Below are 21,538 nucleotides of genomic sequence, written 5' to 3'. Positions count from 1 at the left end.
TTTATTTTATTATTTATTAATTTGATTTGTTTTTATTTCCGGGTATGTTTGTTTTTTATTTTTGTTAATTTTAAGAATTAGATAGTATTTGTTTTAATTTAGCTTATTTTTTTATTATCTAGTGAACTCATTTGTTGAATTTCTTCCCACCTCAGCAGATATTTTTAACTCTCACTGTTCATTTTGATTGTTTTATCTACCAGCTTGCAGCTGGACTTCCTGGAGTGTTGGTCTCAGATCTGTTCTGCTGTATCTAATCTCAAAAGTCTTGTTAAATGAAACTTTCTGAAGCTGGGGACGTGAAAATGTTTCATCTGATAAAATTCAGACAGAACACCGGTTCACTATAGTGCACCAGATTGTACATTACTGACTCACTAGTGAACAGCTCCATGTTCCAAACAGAGAAGCTAAAAGTTTTACGTCCATGCCATCATTTGGAGACGTTTCAGTTTTAGACATGTGAAGGTGACAGATGAATGGTACACTGTGGTGTAAAGCGCTTTGGAGTCCTCTGACTCTGAAAGGCGCTATACAAGCGCGGGTCATTTATCGTCATGATGTGAAACCCAAAACATACAAATCAGGCTAGAGAACAGCAGCTGGAGGCAGAACCGGTACCTCTGTCTCAGTCTGCTGTCAGGGACAGAGACAGAGACGTGTCCCTAAGAAAAGACGTAGAGCCACATGATGTTTATGTGTTGAAAAGTGAACTGTGCTGATGTCCGATGCGTCTTCAGCTGTTAAAGGAGACATTCTGAAGAGTCGTGTCCATTTTACAGATTAATAACTGGAGAAAATTGTAGAGGTGCAGTTTATTATAATCTCTGTTTATACAGATTTACTAATGTAATGCTCAAATATACAACACACACACACACAGACGCGTATCAGGTCAATGATGTACAATCTTCAGTTCAATTTTTTAAATTGTTTTTAAATGATGTACGCAAATAAAACATGTACAAAGACAACATCTGGAAAATAAACACTTAAATCTTAGTTAATATATTCCTTCACCATTGAATGACTCCTACAGAGGAGTGGGGCCCATCAAGCAGTCAGCGGGTGAGGGGTGGAGTTACCTGGGACATGTCATGAGTTCACCACAGGGTCAATAACAAACACTACTCTAGTGAGGGCTTCAAATTCTGGGTCACACTCCTGTGTTCGTTTTAGGGTAGGATTACACATCTGACTAATTCCCCCCCCCCCCCCCCCAGTGGCTGCAATGCGTTAAGGTTAGATCTAGCATCTCTCCTTCAGCCTTATCGCCGCCTCTCCCGACTACAACCAGGCCCATCATCCTAGATAGCTTTGCTCCTGTTTCTTTGCCTGAGTTAACCAAACTAGTTAACTCTATGAAGACCTCTGCATGCCCCCTCCACATCTTACCCTCATCTTTGTTTAAAAGTGCTTTTCAGTCCATCGGTCCCAGCGTGCTCTCTATAATTAATGCTTCTCTGGTTTCTGGTCAGGTCCCTGCTTACTTTAAGAACGCTGTAATCCACCCGCTTCTTAAAAAACCGAGTCTCGACCCCTCTCTCCATAGCAGCTTCAGACCCATCTCTAAACTTCCGTTCATCTCCAAGATCTTGGAAAAGGTTGTGGCTAAACAACTCACAGCTGCTCTTGATGAACATAACATCTATGATAGCTTCCAGTCAGGTTTTCGTAGAGCTCATTCTACTGAAACAGCTCTTCTTAGGGTCTCTCATGGTGGGGTATCTGACTTAAAACTACAGTACCCATGATTCCGTCTGTTTGGTATTTCCGGGTAAGTTGTAGTCGGACAGCCATATTTGATTCGATTACGCTGTTCTGCCACTTTAGTTCGTGGCGAAAAAAATCATTTGTAAGAAGAGTCCGGAGTCGGTTAGAATCCACCATAAAAAACCTCCAACTGCGTCCACGGCGACGACAGGTGACGTCCGGTAGTCAACGATGAATCCAGAATAGTAAGTTCGGCTTTTGGTTGTGTCCGGACCGGTTCAGCTGTCAATTCAGCCGGGGAGGCTAACTGAGCTATTCGGGCGGAGTGGCTCGTCAGCGGCTCTGGTGTCGGTGTTCAGCAGGCTGGCTGACAGCTGCTCAGACATTTTGGTGTCATCCCAGGTTGTTTAACATCTGGTCCTGTTGATATCGTTGGGTTCCGGTCCGGAAAGCGCCATGATAGTCAAGAAATAATCTGTTAGCGATGTTTTCACTCTGGTAGCGCTAGCAGCTAGCCCAGCAGGCTAACAGTTAGGCTGACGGGGTTGTTGGTTACTGTGATGGGTGCGTTAACCTTAATTTAACGGGCGGGTTGGGAGTTGGACCGGTACTCTGACAGCGCGGTTACTCTCTGATTGCTTAGTTACTTTCGGAGGGTTCCGTTCAGCTGACAGACTGCACCAGTGGCTTCATACATGAACCGACCAAACCGGGTCGAACCGAGTCGTGCCAGGTGTCGGCTAACAGGAAGTGGTTTTGTAATTTGATAGTTAAAGTCCCGACTAAACAGTAACCGAATATTGAGCTGATTGGTCCAGCAGTAGAACTCTTTATTTATTTATTTATATTCCTGAATGGGGTCTCCGGTAGCGGGTGTCTTTCTTCGTCAGGGGCAGCAGTAGCTCAACAGGTTGAGCGGGTAATCGGAAGGTTGTAGGTTCGATCCCGGCTTCTGCGGCTGTGTCCTTGGGCAAGACACTTAACCCACCTTGCCTGCTGGTGGTGGACGGAGGCGCCGGTGGCTGGCAGCCTCGCCTCTGTCAGTGCACCCCAGGGCAGCTGTGGCTACATCGTAGCTCGTCCCCACCAGTGCATGTGTGTGTGAATGGATGAATGATACACTGTAGTGTAAAGCGCTTTGGAGTCCTTACTCTGAGTGGCGCTGTACAAGTGCGGGTCATTTATCAGTCACCAGGTGACTGGCGGGGCTACACCTGGACAGGTACATTACAGGGCCAGCAGGCAAACATCAGCAGAAGTAAACTACTTCATAGTTTTATTTTCTAAATAGTGTCCATCTGTTCTGTTACGAATGGGTCAGAACAAGAGGCCGACCGATATGTTTTTTTAAGGCCAATGCCGATACAGATTTTTTTAAAGATTTATATATATATATATATATATATATATATATATATATATATATATGTATATATATATATGTGAAAGACAACTGAACACTCACTGTGTGCAATAGAAATTAAATAAGTCAAATCTCTCAATCTTTATTGAACTTCAAATATAAGACAAACTCAAAGCCTTAACAATGTGCAAACAGAACTGTAGAAAATATAACCGATTCGAGTTTTTTTCTTAAGGGTTTAAAATGAAGAAAATCAAGCAGTACCCAGAATAATGGTGCAAAGGTCGAGGAAGAATCTTCAAGTAAAAAAAAACTCCCAAAGTAAGGCACCCTACCACACTGTAGTAAAAATATAATCTAAACTATACATAAATAGTTCATAGTTTTATGCTAAGCTAAAGCGAAACTTACTGCTTCCAGATCAGGAGAATGACTGAGCTTGTTAGCTACAAAATCCTTTTTCTCATTTATCTAACTCTGGGAAATCTAACAGACACAATTTTACTTATGGGTGGAATTTTCCCTCAGGTGTAAACAATGAAAAAGGTGCCTGATTTTTAAAATTTTTGTATCGTCTTTTAAAAATAATTTCAGCCGATATAGAAAAAATTGAACATATCGGTCGGCCTCTAGTCAGAACCAGCTCATACTAGAAATTAATACAGTTTGTAAATACTCTCCCGAATGTTCTGATTCGGTCCAGAACTCATCCAGTCCTCATTTCTTTCTGTTCTCAGATTTTCTTCTCATGATTCTTTTAAAGTGGTTCTGCTTCAGGAGTTCTCTAGAATTTCTGAAGGAGTTTTTCTTTGGCTCTTGGCTGGTCTTTGACCCGGTTCCAGGCCTGAGTGTCCATCACAATCAGAGTAAACTGATGAAGAATCTTTATCAGGAAAAAGACAAGACCCAGAACTCGAGAAGATTCATCCTTCAGCAGATCACAAACTTCCTCAGATATGTTCCAGCTTTGCAGATTCAGATCTTGACGTGCAGAGTCAGAGCTTCACTGAGGATCAATCAATCAATCAATCAAATTTTATTTGTAGAGCACCTTCTACAACATTATCCGAAGCCCAAGGTGCTGAACAACATCATTAAAAGAAAAACATTCTCAATACATGGGCATAAAAGCAGGATAAAAACATAAAATCGTAAAATAGCAAGCAAACAGCATTACAGATAAGAGATATTGGAATAAGACCAATCGATTAAAAAAAACAAATGTCAGACAAAATAAAATCAAGCATCCGGTATAAAAAGAAGAATAGTTAAAACCATAATGTTAGGGCAATTCAAGTGACCCTAGCGCTGAAACGCAATCGGATAAAAATGAGTCTTTAAACGAGACTTAAAGACTTGAAGGGATGGTGCCTGCCTAATGCTCAGTGGCAATTCGTTCCACAGAGTTGGAGCAAAAATAGAAAAAGCACGACTACCCCTCGATCGAAACTTCGACCGGGGGACCACCAGAAGTTCCTGCTCGGCTGAGCGAAGAGCCCGAGATGGAGCATACCTGTTCAAAAGCGCAATAATATACGGGGGGGGGCACTGCCCTGGAGGGCCTTATAAACGAGAGTTAAGATTTTAAACTGAGCTCGATATTTTACCGGGAGCCAGTGCAGAGCAGCCAGCACTGGGGTAATGTGATCAGAGAGAACAGGGTCCATGATGAACGTTTAGGTGAGGCCAGGAAAGTAGACCTTGCATCGGTGAGACACGGCAGAGGTCCTGTCATGGTTTGGAGCTCCAGTCTAGCCACTTTTGTGGAGATCTTTACAAATAAACCAGAATGCAGCACGAAAGATCTTTCCATTTGATGTGTTCTGTAAAACTCTTAGTGGTGGTTGAACAGAACCTCTTTCTCTATGTGGATTTTAGCACGAACCCATGCAATATTACAGGTTTCGGAATGTTTTAAAACGTTTTTAGAGTTGGAGTGTGATGACACGCCTCGAAGCCTAAAGGTGATTGGTCGATGACACCCCTCATAAATATTCATGTTCTGTTTTGTGTCCTCAGTGATTATTTATTTAAGCTGCTGCTGATCGGAGACTCCGGAGTGGGAAAATCCTGTCTCCTCCTCCGCTTTGCTGTAAGTACTCCACCTGCAGCACAGCAGGCAGCTGGTAGGCTGCGGGAACCTTACTCACCTGTTTGTGTTTGACTCAGGATGACACGTACACCGAGAGCTACATCAGCACCATCGGAGTGGACTTCAAGATCAGAACCATCGAGCTGGATGGGAAGACCATCAAGCTGCAGATTGTAGGGAGACGTGTGTGTGTGTGTGTGTGTGTGTGTGTGTGTGTGTGTGTGTGTGTGTGTGTGTGTGTGTGTGTGTGTGTGTGTGTGTGTGTGTGTGTGTGTGTGTGTGTGTGTGTGTGTGTGTGTGTGTGTGTGTGTGTGTTATGTATTTTGAGCTTGTGTGTGTTCTGCCCCCTCAGTGGGACACAGCTGGTCAGGAGCGGTTCCGGACAATCACGTCCAGCTACTACAGAGGAGCTCATGGCATCATAGTGGTTTATGATGTCACAGATCAGGTGAGTGACCTCTGACCCTCGGTGTACCTGAAGTTCAGCTCTCTGGTCATGATGTTCTTATGTTGTAGCTAGAGGACAAGAACAGGTTCTGGTAACAGTTCATCCTGGACCGGGTTCATGTCTATTCTGAGCATCCGCTCCAAAACTGGGTCAGAAGCTGAGCTTGTCGTCATGCTGGTTTGGGCCGAGCTGGGTCATGGGCCAGCCTGGGCCAAACTGTTTCCTCTGGGGGGGTTGAACTGTGTGCTTGTGGTCTTTAGGAGTCCTTCAACAACGTGAAACAGTGGCTCCAGGAGATCGACCGCTACGCCAGCGAGAATGTCAACAAGCTGTTGGTGGGCAACAAGTGTGACCTCACCACCAAGAAGGTGGTGGACTACACCACGGCCAAGGTACGGGACCCTGAGGGCCAGCAGAGATGGGTTCTGGTCATCAGGGGGTCAGAGGAAGTTCTGGGTTCCATCTGATCTGTAGGTGGGGCGGGGTCTGATGCTGATTTCAGGAATCCTTTAATCTTGTCAAATTTCAAAATAAAAGCATCTTTGTGATTCAGCGGTTAGTCTTCCGCATGAAAAAATACCCTAAAATGTTTGTCAGTTTGGAATATCAGAACTTCAAGAAACCGGTTCTGATCCAGAGTGGACCCTTGATCACCAGAACCTCAGAGAGCTGACCCATCTCATTCTTTTGCAGGAGTTTGCCGATAACCTGGGAATCCCGTTCCTGGAGACGAGCGCTAAGAGCGCCACCAACGTGGAGCAGGCCTTCATGACGATGGCGGCCGAAATCAAGAAGAGGATGGGCCCTGGGGCCACGGCCGGCGCCGCTGAGAAGTCCAACGTCAAGATCCAGAGCAAGCCAGTCAACACTTCATCAGGAGGCTGCTGCTGAGAGCCGCAGCCCCTCCTCGCCCCAGACGGACGGACAGATGGGATTCTGGGTATCACGCTCCAACAGGTGTCACCCAGTGAATCATCAGGACTGTAAGGCCCCCCCACCTATCACATGACACCGTTTTTAAAAAGAAAGAGTCCGTTTGGCTCCTGCTGCTCATCAGAGCAGTGTGACACGAAGCGCACGCTGGAACCGGCAGTGTGCACGCCAGCTGACTCCGCCCTTTCAGTCCACGCGCCTTCATGGCAGAAGTCCGCTGCTCCCCTCCATCTCCCCCGTAACATTCCTGTGTGCGCGCGCACGCTGCCGGTTCTCTTCCCGTGATGTGTTGGAGTGGCGTTGGGACGTCCAGCTCCGGGTTTGTAAACTGTAAATATTTATACATAAAGTTTGAGGTGGTAGAGCAGGAATGGAAGCACGTGATTGGTGGATGAAGACGTGACATTTTTGTGGCACAATGTCTATTAAAAGAATGAAGGAGATGTTTGATACGCGCTCTTCCTGTCGTTTCTTTTCTCGCTCTGATGAGTCCGGGCGTCTGGTTCCACCAGAACTACTCCAAGGAACCTGCTGGTCACATGACATTTAATCAGAACCCCCCCCCCCCAGCCCTTTGTCTTAACCTTAAGGACACTTTTAGTTACCATCGGGAACGTTTATAAAGGAACCCTTACTGTAAAGACTTCCCAAGAATTCCTGCTATACAGTCTCCAGAACCTCAAGGTCAATCAGAGCGATCCCTGGTTCTGGTTAGGGGCTGCATGACTTAATTTTTTTTAAAGTCGACAGTCAAGTAATGAAAATCGAGTCGACTTCGACTAGTCGTTGATGATGTCATACACCTGAAGGGGGAGGGGGGTCGGTTGGTTCGCTGGAGTTTTTGACAATTAAAATTGCGCCCACATTTTCAAAGTTAAACACATTTCTTTTAACAACGGTAGTTTCTGCTTCAGCCCTCTCCCCCCTCCCCCTGCTTCAGCCCCCTCCCCCCTCCCCCTGCTTCAGCCCTCTCCCCCCTCCCCCTGCTTCAGCCCTCTCCCCCCTCCCCCCGCGCAGCGGCCGCAAACTCACTGATGCGCCTGCAGCCTCTCGGAGTTCCTGCTGCTCTAAACATTAAAATAATTATTTCATTTTCTGTTCCTCACTTCTGATGACCTTCAATGGTGTCTGTTTGTTGCAACCAGCAGGTACAAAAACTAACTTGTTTTTATTTGACTATTTTTCTGTCCTGTCTGTTTATTATCTTCCTGCATCTCCTCTCAATCCTAAAGAGAAACTGCTACCTGGGTTCATATATATTCACCTCATGAGTTACCTTTGAACTGCAGTTCTAAAAGATCTACCGACCGCTAAAACAGCGGAGTGCTCGCCGGCCGCATCAGTGAGGTGCGTCACTGAGGACAAAACAGGTGATGCGCCCCGATCCACAGCAGCGAAACGCATCAGGCACAAATAAAAGAATAAAAGACAGAAAACATAAAAGGAAATGAGCCGACATGAACGATCACGTGTTAAATTAGTGTTTGAGTTGGCGACACCTGATTTGATAATGTTACTGTGGCCGTGCTCAGGACGCAGATGTCTGGAGCGCGTCAACAATCAGAGCTTTGCATGCGCAGGCTGGTTAAGGTTAGGATGGGGGTGAGGGGAAGGTTAAATTGCAAGAGGGTAAACGTCACAATTTGGTTGAATGTCCATTTTATAGCGGGTGTCAGTACCGACGCTCTGGCACAGTGTGTTGCCTCCGCCTCGATCCAGACGCGCAGGGGCTCGTCACCTGTCTTTTCCAAGGACTGCATCTTGTCATCATCATGTGACAGCGACTAGTCGATGAAAGGCATAAAAAGTCACAGAGCAGTGAAGTCGACTAGTTCATACAACCCCTGGTTCTGGTCTGCAACCTTTGTGGCGTCTGGCTGAGGTTCTGCTTGGGCCTCCTTAGATGGACCGCTTTAGTGTTTCAGAACTTCTCGTTTCATAGAATCGGTCACAGATCAAAATCTCAGAATTTTCCGCTGACGGTTCTGTGAGCCGCTCAAGTCCGGTCACCACAGAACTTGAAGCTGGATGGGGTCATCGTGACTGATCTAAAAATAAAAACCTTCTGAACGTCGGACAGCTGCAGCTAGAACCGATGAGACCGGTTCTGTTTTAGTAAAAAGTGTTGAAGTTTAAACGTGAAGAGTTTTCGATTCCAGATTTTGACCCGGCAGCTCCAGGTCCAGAGAGGGTGACGGTGCAATCCCTAGAATCTGATCTTCTCCAGAAGCTGCTTCCTGCTTCGAGAAGTGAACAGAACCAGAACACAAGGTGTCTCACTTAAAGCATTTTAATCTTTGAACACTAAAATTTACACACGGGTGGTCTGAGAAGAACCTGGGCATGCACGGAAGCTCCTGATGGGCTTTTCCAGTGATTCCGCTTGTTTCCATAGGAACTCCCCCGAACACGGACAGTCCACCGTTAACCTGTACAGTCTAAAGCCACAGTGAACTAAAATTACATCCATTTCATCTTTACAATGTGCAAAATCCTCCAGCGACAGCCGTACGAGCAAAAACAACAAAACCACTGATTGGTCCCTTACTTTCCCTCTGATGTGAGCGCTCCGCTCAGAGTTGGAGTGGTTTTACCGGAACGTCTCGTTTTTACCCCAAAACAACAAAAACAAGAGGGAGACGGAAAAAAACAGACGTGTGGATGGACGAAGAGCCGAGGACTAAAGGGACATTTCACGCACATCCAGCTGGTTTATTCCAGAAACCTGAGCATCAGCTTTTGTACAAACATGATTTCTGCTGAGGATTCAGGTTCCTAGAAGAACATCCTTTAGTCAGAATACCAGATGGAAATGACTGAATGTCCCTCTAGGCTCTGTGGGGGAGGGTGGGGGTAAAAAACCAGGACAAACATTCAGCTGGGTTCAGCAGGCAGTGTGGTTTCAAGTCCATAAATAGATTTATAAAGATTCTCTATATAAACATATGAATTCATACAGGTTATTTATAGATTTACACACTTCAGTTTGATTTAAAGAGCTTCAGCAGGTTTCCTTCACACTCCCGCCAAAATAAAAGCATCAGAATCAGTTAAAACGTTGAATCCCTGACATGACTGCCCCCCCATAAATGCTTAGCTTTATTCTGAAAACCTAAATGAAGAAAATCAACAACTCAATTATAGAAATAAACATCTGATTAGAGAACTAAAGGGTAAAGTGGGTGGGGCTATGAGCCGGTGATGGGCGGGACTTCATTCAGCCATGGCCTGTGAGCGGAGGGGAGTCAGAGTGGCGGGAAACATCAGAACCTTGGCCTGCATAAAGGAGAGGTCGGGCAGGACCGCGATTACTTTAGACGCCTCATCACTCAGATTCTCGTCTTTCCTCGGCTTCCTGTTCAAAAGGAGACAAAATCTGGTCTCAGGTCTGTTTCCTGATCACACACAGCTGCAACGGGACACCAACACACCTAGTGGACGTGCTGGTCTTCTCCATGGTGGACATGAGGCGGGCAAAGGCGTCGGCCACCCGGCTGCCAGCGCCGCCAGGGTCCAGTTTGGCCGTGGTCAGCTCAAACAGCTCAGGGTCCACGCCTGAGACGGAAGTGAGACAAAGACAAACAGCAACAATCACAGGAGTCCACTAAAAGCTAAAGGAAGCAACGGACCAGAACCAGAACCGTTCCCTCTGAGGAGGTTGGGGTGGACAGGTGGGACGTAGTGAGGTTCTATGTTCTACTGAGCAGACAGTAGAGGGCGCTGCAGACAGGAGGTTCTGACCGTTCTCCAGCAAGACTAGCTGGGAACCAGCTCTGGTTTGTTCTGTCCTCTACAGAACCCCCCCCCCTGGTCGAGACGAGTCCAAACGTGATGAAAGAGAATCACAGGTGGGACCAGATCAGAACCAGTAATCCAACAGAACAGATTTAAGGTTCAAAGTTTTTATTCAAACAATCCTAGAAAAGGAAAACTGAGCTGCTCAGGTCTCCGCATGCTCCATTCTGGAGAAGGAACAGACTAATGGGCTCGACACACGGGAGGCGACAAACAACAGCGATCAGCGAAATTCGTCGCTGTCGCTTTTATTAGCTGTCTCATGGGAGGCGGCCCGCGGCAAAGCCGTCTACGCGTTCGGTTCCATGGCGAAATCTAAACTTCCGTTGTTTTGCTTGGCTGTGCCAGGTTGGAGGGAATTAAGGTTATTTAAGCGGTTCAGAGTTAATAAAGCGGTAGATATGATGTTTCACAAGGTGCTGCTAGAGTTATGTGAAATCTTACTTCTGATTTTACTATAAAACACAATAATAATCAACTTCTCCTCCATGTTTGCTCGGAGGTGTACGGAGCATCCTGTCTGCTCATTGGTCAGTGGATGAAACCTCCGTTGATTGGTCCTCGTCCGAGCGACGGCGATGAAAAGCTGCAAATATTTCAACTTTCTGGGATCCAGTCGCTGGGTCGCCTGTGCACGACACGTGCACGAGCGCAAACTTTCACACGCACGTTTTTTCACGTTTCGCTTCATTTAGCAGACGCTTTTATCCAAAGCGACTCACAGTTTATAACCTATAGGGCATGTTGTGATCTGTGGGGGAAACCGGAGTACCCGGAGGAAACCCACGCATGCATGGCGAGAACACGCAGCTCCACGCAGAAAGGCCGCAGCCGAGTTTCGAACCTGCAACCTTCGTGCTGCGAGGCATCAGTGCTAACCACTGCGCCACCGTGCAGCTTAGTAGGAGGGAGACCCGCGACTATCGCTTTGTCGTGCATGTCTCGTTGAAAATGAAGAGAGGAGAGGCGATGTCGCCTCCCGTGTGTCGAGCCCATAAAACCTGGTGTTCTGGTTCTGATGTGACCCAATCTCCAGTCAGTGAGGATCCAATCAGACTGAGGATGAGGAGGAAGAGCTGCTGACCTGGAATGGAGGCAGAGCTGCTGGAGCCTGAATCCTCCACAGGACCAAAGAAGTCCAGGTTCAACACGGCCGAGCCTCCGCTGGCTGGACCACCAGGGTGGGGGTGGGGGTGGGGGGCAGAGAAAGAGAGATGGAGATGTCATGCAGCAGAGCGTCTCCTTCATGTTACTAACAGAGCGGTGCATGCAGACTGACCTCAGATCAGTGTTAGTGAGTTAGGAAGCCCCTCCCACACAAAGGAGTTCTACATGAAGCCCCTCCCCCAGGCTGACCCAGAATTTCTCTGGGTCCAGCTAACCTCATGGTTCTGATTTTCTACATCAGTGGTTCCCAAACTTTTCAGCTTCAGATCCACAAAACATGAACGGTCGAGACACGCGACCTGATACTTCTCTGATGTGAGAAAAGGAACGCGCTTGAAAAGCTACAGAACTTGGGGCAAAAAAGAAAATCACTTCAACTCACATTCATTATATCCATTTATGACACTTTTGTTCAGTTTTTGTAACAATTATGCTGGAAATTTACATTCAGCAATTATTTTTCTGTTTCATTTTGATTTCTGGAAATCTCAAGAGCTTCTGTGTGGCCCTTTTTGATCCACAATGGGGTCATGACCCCAACGAGTGTGGGAACCACTGTTCTAGAGAACCACGTCCTATTTGGACAACCTGCTAATGACCTGACAGGAAGTGTGTTGTGACTGGTCAGATCCTAACAGTGTTTGAGAAGTGGACAGGACAGAGGGTGTCCACCTACCGTCCAGAGGGTTGGTAAGGCCGCTGCTGCTCCAGTCAAACTGGACCGGGGGGAGAACATCCTGGGGGGTGAAAACCAAAGAAAGTCAAACTCAACAACAGGAAGTTCAACAGAACTTCACTTCCTGCTCAAGGAGGACCTAAAAACTAAAGATTACTGTGTGTCCCACCTGGATGGAGTCTGCTTGGCAGGAGCTGGTCTCTGACGCAGCAGGAGGTGTCTGAGCGATCGAGGCGATCATCTCAGCAGCAGAGACAGGCTTTACAGGTTCTTTGGTGGGTTCCAGCATCCCCTGAGGAGACCAGGTGTCCATCAGTCAGCGGATCGGTTGATTAGTCACATGAGCGGACTAAACAGAACTCACCAGACCAGCGGCGTACATCGGGACGATGACCGGCTGCTTCTTCTGACCCGTGAACAGCTGAGGACACAAACACAGAATCATCACAGTGAACCACAGGTGACACGGGACAACCGCTCTATGGATGAAACATTATAAAATATTTAAAAAACAACAATACATGCATGGATCCGGGTTCTGATGGTACCGGTACTGACAGCTTTGTTCAGCTGCCAACTTGAAAACAGAAGAGCTGCTGGACAATAGCCAGTTCAGGACAGATCAGCATTACTAACAAGAAAGATGTCCAAAGTGGACCCAGAACCGGATCCTGCTGTAAAACCAGAACCAGGACCGGAGTCCAGCAGAGACGTACGATGTTCCTGGTGTCGATGCCGAGGCAGCAGAGCAGGACTTTGTTACAGTGGGAGCCCCCCCACTGGTATCTGAGACCCACCGCCTCCTGGACGTCCTGAAGCTGAGACCACACTCCATCACGCACCCTCCTGCACCGACAAACCATCCATCAGAACTCAGGCAGAACAGCTTCAGACCAGAACCTGAACCCTGCTGGTCTCCCAATTGGATCAAGTTTTTGTTTGCGTTTTACAAATCTCAATTCCGTGCAGCTGTTCGGGTCTCTACTCCATAAAAACGCCAAACATGAAACAAGAAATGTCCACGTGTTTTTTATTTTGTTTATTTTAGGAATTGTTCGCTTAAAACGTTCCCAAAATTCCATGATTGTAATATCACAATAAGGAAAAGCCATAGCTTTCCTATGGAACTATCCGAATACTGAACATGGCTGGACAGGGTTTTTAGCAGACAGCATCATAGAGCAATCAGAGTAAACTGGCCAATCAGCACGCAGCTAATATTATACTAGGCAAACGCACCCCCATAGTGGGCGGGGCAAACCAGTCTTTCCACTGTAGGGCTTTATTATGGGGTTGTTGTGTCTCACCATTTATATTTTTTTCCCTTTTTTATTTTTATTTTTCCTTTTTTTTTTTGGTGTTGCACCGGGATCTTTCATGGAAGTAAATTCAAAGAGTCGGAGTACCCGGCCCGGAGGGTTACCGGGGTCCCACCCTGGAGCCAGGCCTGGGGTTGGGGCCCGTGAGCGAGCGCCTGGTGGCCGGGCTTTCGCCCATGGGGCCTGGCCGAGCCCAGCCCGAACCGGATACATGGGCTCATCCAACTGTGGACCCACCACCCGCAGGAGGAGCATGAAGGGTCCGGTGCAGTGTGGATCGGGTGGCAGACCGAGGCGGGAGCCTTGGCGGTCCGATTCCCGGACAAGAAAACTGGTTTTTGGGACATGGAACATCACCTCGCTGGCGGGGAAGGAGCAGGAGCTTGTGGCAGAGGTTGAGCGGTACCGGCTAGATATAGTCGGACTCACCTCGACACATAGCATTGGCTCTGGAACCCAAGTCCTTGAGAGGGGTTGGACACTCTCCTTTGCTGGAATTGCTCCGGGTGAGAGGCGGAGGGCTGGGGTTGGCTTTTTGTTAGCCCCGAGACTCTCTGCCTGTGTGTTGGGGTTTACCCGGGGGGACGAGAGGGTAGCTTCCCTGCGCCTTCGGGTCGGGGAACGGGTCCTGACTGTTGTTTGTGCTTATGGGCCAAATATCAGTTCAGAGTACCCACCCTTTTTGGAGTCCCTGGGACGAGTGCTAGATAGTGCTCCATCAGGGGACTCCATTGTCCTGCTGGGGGACTTCAATGCTCACGTGGGCAATGACAGCATGACCTGGAGGGGTGTGATTGGGAGGAACGGCCCGCCTGATCTGAACTCGAGTGGTGTTTCGTTATTGGACTTCTGTGCAAGCCGCAGTTTGGCCATAACGAACACCATGTTCGAACATAAGGATGCCCATCAGTACACTTGGTACCAGGGCAGCCTAGGTCACAGGTCTTTGATAGACTTTGTAGTCGTATCATCTGACCTGCGGCCGTATGTTTTGGAGACCCGAGTGAAGAGAGGAGCGGAGCTGTCAACTGATCACCACCTGGTGGTGATTTGGATCAGATGGCAGGGGAAGACGCCGCGTAGACCTGGCAGACTCAAACGCATAGTGAGGGTCTGCTGGGAACGCCTGGCAGAAGAACCTGTTAAGACGGTCTTCAACTCCCACCTCCGGCAGAGCTTTGACCGCATCCCGAGAGCAGTGGGGGACATTGAGTCCGAGTGGGCCTTGTTCCACTCTGCGATTGTCGAGGCGGCTGTTGCTAGCTGTGGTCGTAAGGTGGCCGGTGCCAGTCGTGGTGGCAACCCCCGTACCCGCTGGTGGACACCAGAGGTTCGGGGAGCCGTCAGGCTGAAGAAGGAGGCCTACAGGGCGTGGCTGGTCTGTGGGTCTCCGGAGGCAGCAGACAGGTACCGGATAGCCAAGCGGGGTGCAGCAGTGGCAGTTGCCGAGGCAAAATCTCGGGCGTGGGAGGAGTTTGGTGAGGCCATGGAGAAAGACTATCGATCGGCTCCAAAGAGGTTCTGGCAAACTGTCCGGTGCCTCAGGAGAGGAAGGCAGCAACTCGCTCCCACTGTTTGCAGTGGGGATGGGGAGCTGCTGACGTCAACTGGGGCTATAGTTGGGCGGTGGAAGGAATACTTTGAGGAGCTCCTCAATCCCACCTACACGCATTCCGAGGAGGAGCCAGAGCCGGGAGACCTGGGGATGGACTGTCCGATCTCGGGGGCAGAAGTTGCTGAGATAGTCAAACAACTACACAGCGGCGGAGCCCCGGGGGCGGATGAGGTTCGTCTTGGGTATCTCAAGGCTATGGATGTTGTAGGGCTGTCATGGTTGACACATCTCTGCAATATTGCGTGGTCATTGGGGGCAGTTCCTGTGGAGTGGCAGACCGGGGTGGTGGTCCCCATCTTTAAGAAGGGTGACCTGAGGGTGTGTTCCAACTATAGGGGGATCACACTCCTCAGCCCCCCTGGAAAGGTCTACTCCAAGGTACTGGAGAGGAGGGTCCGATCGATAGTTGAATCTCAGATAGAGGAGGAGCAATGTGGTTTTCGTCCTGGCCGTGGAACTGTGGACCAGCTCTATACCCTTGCAAGGGTGATGGAGGGGGCATGTAAGTTTGCCCAACCAATCCACATGTGCTTTGTGGATTTGGAGAAGGCTTATGACCGTGTCCCCAGGGGCACCCTGTGGGGGACGCTCCAGGAGTATGGGGTGGGTGGCCTATTGTTAAGGGCCATTCAGTCCCTTTACCAGAGGAGCGTGAGTTTGGTCCGCATAGCCGGTAATAAGTCGGACCTGTTCTCGGTGAGGGTTGGACTCCGCCAGGGCTGCCCTTTGTCACCGGTTCTGTTCATTACCTTTATGGACAGAATTTCTAGGCGCAGCCGTGGTGTGGAGTGTGTCGAGTTTGGTGGCAGGAGAATCTCGTCTCTGCTTTTTGTGGATGATGTGGTCCTCCTAGCTTCATCCAGCTCTGACCTTCAGCTCTTGCTGGGTAGGTTCGCGGCCGAGTGTGAAGCGGCTGGGATGAGGATCAGCACCTCCAAATCTGAGACCATGGTTCTCGACTGGAAAAGGGTGGCTTGCCAACTCCGGGTCAGGAGAGAGGTCCTACCTCAAGTGGAGGAGTTTAAGTATCTCGGGGTCTTGTTCACGAGTGAGGGTAGGAGGGATCGGGAGATCGACAGGCGGATCGGTTCGGCGTCTGCAGTGATGCGGACGCTGAGCCGATCTGTCGTGGTGAAAAGGGAGCTGAGCCAGAAAGCCAGGCTCTCGATTTACCGGTCGATCTACGTCCCAATCCTCTCCTATGGTCATGAGCTTTGGGTAATGACCGAAAGAACGAGATCGCGGATACAAGCGGCCAAAATGAGTTTCCTCCGTAGGGTGGCCGGGCTCAGCCTTAGAGATAGGGTGAGGAGCTCGGACATTCGGGAGGGACTCGGAGTAGAACCGCTGCTCCTCCGGATCGAAAGGAGTCAGTTGAGGTGGTTTGGGCATCTGGTCAGGATGCCTCCTGGACGCCTCCCTGGGGAGGTGTTTCGGGCATGTCCTGCCGGCAGAAGGCCCCCGGGTCGACCCAGGACACGTTGGAGAGGTTACATCTCCAATCTGGTCCGGGAACGCCTTGGGGTCCTGCCGGAGGAGCTGGTGGACAAGGCCGGGGAGAGGACGGTCTGGAGCTCCCTAGTTGGGATGCTGCCCCCGCGACCCGGACCCGGATAAGCGGAGGTAGACGACGCACCATTTTGAACCCTAACAAAGTTTCCTGCGCCACTGAGGCTGAAAGAACAGTTTCCCGTCATAAAAACATTGTTCTAGAACTCTTTACTGTGACATCTCCCTGAAACAGCTCATTCTGAAACAAGCCGTCGAGAACAAAACCGCTGAGAGTCCAGAGAGCTGTTATAACTATAATATTAGAATTTTTATACGTCCCTTTTAACACAAACATCTGGAGTCAAACAACAACAAACTGACCTTTGAGCTTTTGGATCGAGATTTCTGGTTCTGGTCATAAAGAATAAAATGAAAAACTCCTGCAAAAGGTTCCAGAACGGATCCTGATCCAGGTTTGTTGACATCATACACTCACCGGCTGCATCGTGACCGCTCCTCCTCCGGTTCAAGTTTCGATCCGACCTCTGACGGCTCCAGCAGGATCTTCAGGGACACCACCTGCTTCTCCTCCTGCTGGTTCTGGACGGAGTTTGGAGGGAAGCTGGTGTGAAACAGCTTCTCCAGACGGCTGGAAAGCAATGCCTGCATAGACGACAGAACCAGGTTTACTGGGTTTTAAGGACCAGCACCAGATGTTTACCCAGGATTCCCAAAAAGGTCTGCAGAGAGACTTCTTTGCATCAGCTGATTAACACCACCTCTGGTAATCAGCTCATGTCTGCCATTTAAAACCTAAACAATGGAGAACCTATTTCTGCTGATCATCTGAGACCAGGACAGGGTTCTGGTGCTGCTGGGCGGGTGGGACACTGTCAGGGTCACCGGATCACATTAGAAAACCTGCCCAAAGCCCAGAAGAGTTAACGGGTTATTGTCCACCTGATGGTGCACTAGAGCAGCATGAAGGTTAATCTAGCCCACAACAGACCAGAACATCAAAACCCCCGTGAAGCTGAACTTGTTCCTGTGAGCTCTGATGTGTGTGACTCAGGTGGGAATGGGGGAGCTGGAGTCTGCACCAGACCCGGAAGCTCTGGGACTGATCCCACCCGCCAGCTTTACCCACCTGATCCTGAACCCTAGAAACCAGGAGAGCCTCCCAGACAACCCAGTTTGACCAGGTTCCTACCAGCTGTGTGTCGGTCCGGCCTGGTCCGCTAGCTGCAGGAGATCCTTCTTCGTGCCCCTCTCCCCCTTTCCTCTCAGGAGGGGGAGCAGGGCTGGACTCAGTGCTGAATGATGCCCAGGACTCCTCCTCTGGCTCCTGCTGCTCCCCAAAGGCCCTCCACCCAGAATCCTCCTCTGCTCCTACAGCCGAACTGAAATTCCCAAAACTGGAGCTGGCAGGAAAGTCTGGGAATTCTGCCTCTTCACCCCCCGCCTCACCCTCATTCCCAATGCTGTGGATTTTGGGAGAGTTAAAGTCTCCGAAGTCGTCGTCCTGCTCTGTGCTGACATCTAGTCCAGCAGCAGGGTCCTGCCCCTGATCCTGCTGCACCTCCCCAAAGCCCTGTCCTCCAAAGACGGCAGCATCACCAAAGTCTCCAAAGTCCTCATCATCCTCTGCAGGAGTGGCTGTGTCCCCCTGGAGAGGCGGAGACGGCACCGATCCCGTGGTGCTCATGTCACCGTATTCCTCCAGGGCTTCGGTGGACAGAGGCCGACCAAATGATGTCTCCGTCTCCGAGCTTTTCTCATCTGACTGTCCCACCTCACTGTCAGCTGTCAGGTCAGGTGAAAGGTCATCAACAGCGCCCCCAGCTGCCTCGTTAGATCCGTCCACCATACTAAAGGCGAGACAGTCATTAGTGCAATCAGTCTCTGAGCGTTCCGGTCTCAGGTCCCTTTGTAGTGAGTCAGCAATCCACCCGTCTGATGTCTCCCTAGTGTCCCTGTCCTCTGATCCCTGCTCTGTGATACTGTCCTGATTGTGGACGGCAGCTTTTGGCAGCCAGCCACCTGCTGTGAGATTGTCCCTGTTCTCATCCACCACCTGGCTCAAATGTCCTTCAGAGGTGGAAAAAGCAGCAAAATCTGCAAACTCGTCCTCCGAGCTGCCGGTGTGGACGCTTCTCGTGTCCTCAGTGAACTGTCCTTTTATCAGAGAGTGGACAGAAATCTGTGAGGACAGGCTTTCCTGAACATCAAAGGTCACAAACCCATTAGTCAGCACCCCAGTGTCTCCACCGTTACACTCAGTGGACTCACTGTCCTCCATGTTGCTCACAGATAAGTCCAGCGAGCAGGAGACAGGTTTCTTAGTCTCAGTTCTGTCTGAGGGACAATTGTCTTGGTAGTTTATGGGTCCCACACCGTTAGCCTTGGGTAGCTCAGTACCAGGTCTGCAGGTTCCGTTAGCAGGTCCGTGGCTGAAGCCCACTACCCCCCTGCTGCTGAGGAGCTCAGGAGGCGAGGTGGCGGTGAGCGCGTGTGTCTGGTCGAACGTCGTCGGGGTGTCAAACTCAGAGAGGCTGATGCTGTTTGGAACACTGGAGAAGGTCCCAAAGTCTCCAAACTCTTCATCCTCCTCCTCTGCGCCGTCCTCCATTGGCGGTGGCGAGGAGGAGTAAATGCGGATAACATCCGGCTCCATGACTCCGTGGAGGTCAGCGAGCGATCTGGGCTACACCTGCAACAGAGACAGGAAGTCATCAGTAAGCTGCAGAGTTAGCAACATGCTAACAGGCAGAGTTCAGATTGGACGATTAGACAACTATAACAAAGTATTTTGAGCTGTGAGAATAATTTACTTTGTGTGTGTGTGTGTGTGTGTGTGTCCTCTGGGTCATTATAGCAGCATATTTTGCATTCAGTTCCATATTTTGATCTAAATCTTTGTTTTATTTTAAACACAAACAGAAGAAGCTTCACTGGAGAAAACTGATAAACAGGGATTGATGGGGCTCTAGGGTGTCTCTGGTTTCTACCAGGTGTGTTTTACCTGAGCGATGACTAACCTACACACAACAGGAGGCAACATTCAGAAGAGAGTGTAGATTTTACGTTTGGGTATAAACATTCTACAGAACTTGTTGGGGTGTTTCTAAAACTGTTCTATTATTTTTTTGCAGAGTCGAAGTAAATATATGTTAGAATAGATGCTACAACTAGAGCTGGACAACTATTCAATGAGAGGTGTGATAAATAAACGAGTCTCCTTTCTTTTTTCACTACAGCCTATTGGGTAGGTTAATGCCAGAGTCATTACTTTGTCTCAACCAATCAAAAACACCGACCCAGGCATGCTCTGTCACCAAGACCTGGCCTCTCAAACCTAACTTTGACTTAAAGATGTCACAACAAGGACGGGTGGAAGAAAATGTCCCCAAAAAAAAAGTCCCAGTAGTTCACCAGCATGGCACGGTCTAGAAAAAACAAACAAGGGTTGTTTGCTAAATCTGCAGAGGCAGGATAAAAATCAAGTCTTGTAACACAACTAATGACAAATAATCACCAGGGCTGCAATTATGGTTAGCAATAATTATCTATATAAATATAAAATTATTTCATCAGTGTTTTTGTCTATATTGCCCGGCCCTAGTTACAACCATGCTCACTCAGGGAGCTGGTCAGAGACCCATCAGCTGATTCTACAACTTTCATCCACTAAGTTTGTTGGTTTATTTACAAAGTCCAGCAGGTAAATAAGGTGTTTGTTTTGTGTCAGAACTGAATAAAAGTCGGAGCTCTCAGTAGCTTTTTCAGGAACTGTTACCTTTTAACATCTACCTGAAACAGAAAACTGGCGTTGGGAGGAGCTAGAACACCTGTAGGCAGGTACACAGAGCTGGAACACGAACCTGCAAGTCCAGTATAACTGGTCACCCAGCAGGAAGAGGAGAGTGCTCTGATGGAAACTGATCCGAGACCAGTGTCCGGACTGAAAGTCACCTGTCTGAGCTGATTCGGGGTTTAATGACAGCAGCTGTTAGTGAGCCAGCACATCCTGCTCACCTGTGTCACAACTTCTCACCGTTTCTGACACTTCATCTGTCAGCCACTAACGGGGAGGCTAACCGAACCTTACCCAGACTGATTATCAGGCTGACAGAGGGAGTTTTTACATGAAAAACAGAAACAAGTCGATATGTAGGGCTTGGTTTACAAACTCTGACCACCAGAGCTCGGGTCCAGCTGGGCTAGGCTACAGGCCGAGACACCAAAACAAGCTGCTAGCTTAGCTAAATTAGCCTGTGGAGTGACAGAAAAACGAACTAACCAACATTAAGACCCACAGTAACCAGGCCGGTTATGGTCTTTTAAAGAAACAATCTGGATCAACTCTGTTGAAATCCGCTGCTAAAGGCAGCACATTAGCTGTTAGCTCAGCAACGAAGCCTACCCGGAGCTAGCTTCAGCGTTAGCCCCTAGGCTAGCTTCGTCTGACCGGACCACCAGTGGGTCTCACCGTGAGACGCCGGCCAAGAGAGTCCATGGCTCGGGTCAAAACAACGCTGTCCACAGGTGGTCGGGTTCGGCCAGCCGGACTGGGTGGGACGGCGGGGCGCGAAGGTGGAGTCAGCCGGCTGCCTCTTCTCTTCTCCTGCTATCCTGCCTCGAATCCTCCCAGCATGCACCGCTCCCAGCCTGCTTGCGTCTCTAAACTTTCCAGGTGAAACAGGTAGTTTACGGAGCCGTGCACGGGATCGAAATTCTCTAAAAAGGCTGATTCCTCCCAGAATCAACCCGTTACACACTCAGTCCACATGGTACCGATAACAGTCCAACTTTCTCCTGCTGTCTGTGGCAGAAGTCAAAGAAACTGCAAAAGCAGCCTGTGTGGAGCCCTGGCGGTGACGCTCATGATCTCAGAGAAAAATGGACCAATTCCACAATTTGAATCAG

At 49.1% G+C, this 21,538-nt stretch overlaps 2 protein-coding genes across 4 annotated transcripts; one reads left to right on the top strand and one right to left on the bottom strand.

Moving 5' to 3' along the window:
• Window positions 1–1,800: 1,800 nt before the first annotated feature.
• LOC107394101 (ras-related protein Rab-1A) lies at window positions 1,801–6,738 on the top strand. Its single transcript, XM_015972870.3, has 6 exons — window positions 1,801–1,958; window positions 5,096–5,168; window positions 5,246–5,341; window positions 5,521–5,616; window positions 5,877–6,008; window positions 6,310–6,738. The coding sequence occupies exons 1-6, from the start codon at window positions 1,945–1,947 to the stop codon at window positions 6,505–6,507; spliced, it is 609 nt and encodes a 202-aa protein (XP_015828356.1). The 5' UTR covers window positions 1,801–1,944; the 3' UTR covers window positions 6,508–6,738.
• A 2,706-nt stretch (window positions 6,739–9,444) lies between these two features.
• aftpha (aftiphilin a) lies at window positions 9,445–21,291 on the bottom strand. 3 transcript variants are annotated; one of them, XM_015972844.3, is made up of 10 exons: window positions 21,102–21,291; window positions 17,823–19,322; window positions 17,109–17,275; window positions 12,904–13,033; window positions 12,552–12,608; window positions 12,357–12,479; window positions 12,188–12,248; window positions 11,429–11,512; window positions 9,981–10,104; window positions 9,445–9,904 (listed from the first exon to the last, which is right to left on the bottom strand). In XM_015972844.3, the coding sequence occupies exons 2-10, from the start codon at window positions 19,284–19,286 to the stop codon at window positions 9,763–9,765; spliced, it is 2,352 nt and encodes a 783-aa protein (XP_015828330.3). In that variant the 5' UTR covers window positions 19,287–19,322; window positions 21,102–21,291; the 3' UTR covers window positions 9,445–9,762. The 3 variants fall into 3 exon arrangements, with proteins under 3 accessions (XP_015828330.3, XP_015828339.3, XP_015828345.3); XM_015972853.3 differs by having other exon boundaries at window positions 21,036–21,166; XM_015972859.3 differs by lacking the exon at window positions 11,429–11,512.
• Window positions 21,292–21,538: the final 247 nt, after the last annotated feature.

This window comes from Nothobranchius furzeri, chromosome 6 (genome assembly GCF_043380555.1).
Source record: "Nothobranchius furzeri strain GRZ-AD chromosome 6, NfurGRZ-RIMD1, whole genome shotgun sequence".
In the NCBI taxonomy this organism is placed as follows: domain Eukaryota; kingdom Metazoa; phylum Chordata; class Actinopteri; order Cyprinodontiformes; family Nothobranchiidae; genus Nothobranchius; species Nothobranchius furzeri.
Note: the sequence above shows the minus strand (reverse complement) of the source record. Positions and strands in the feature narration are given on the sequence as shown.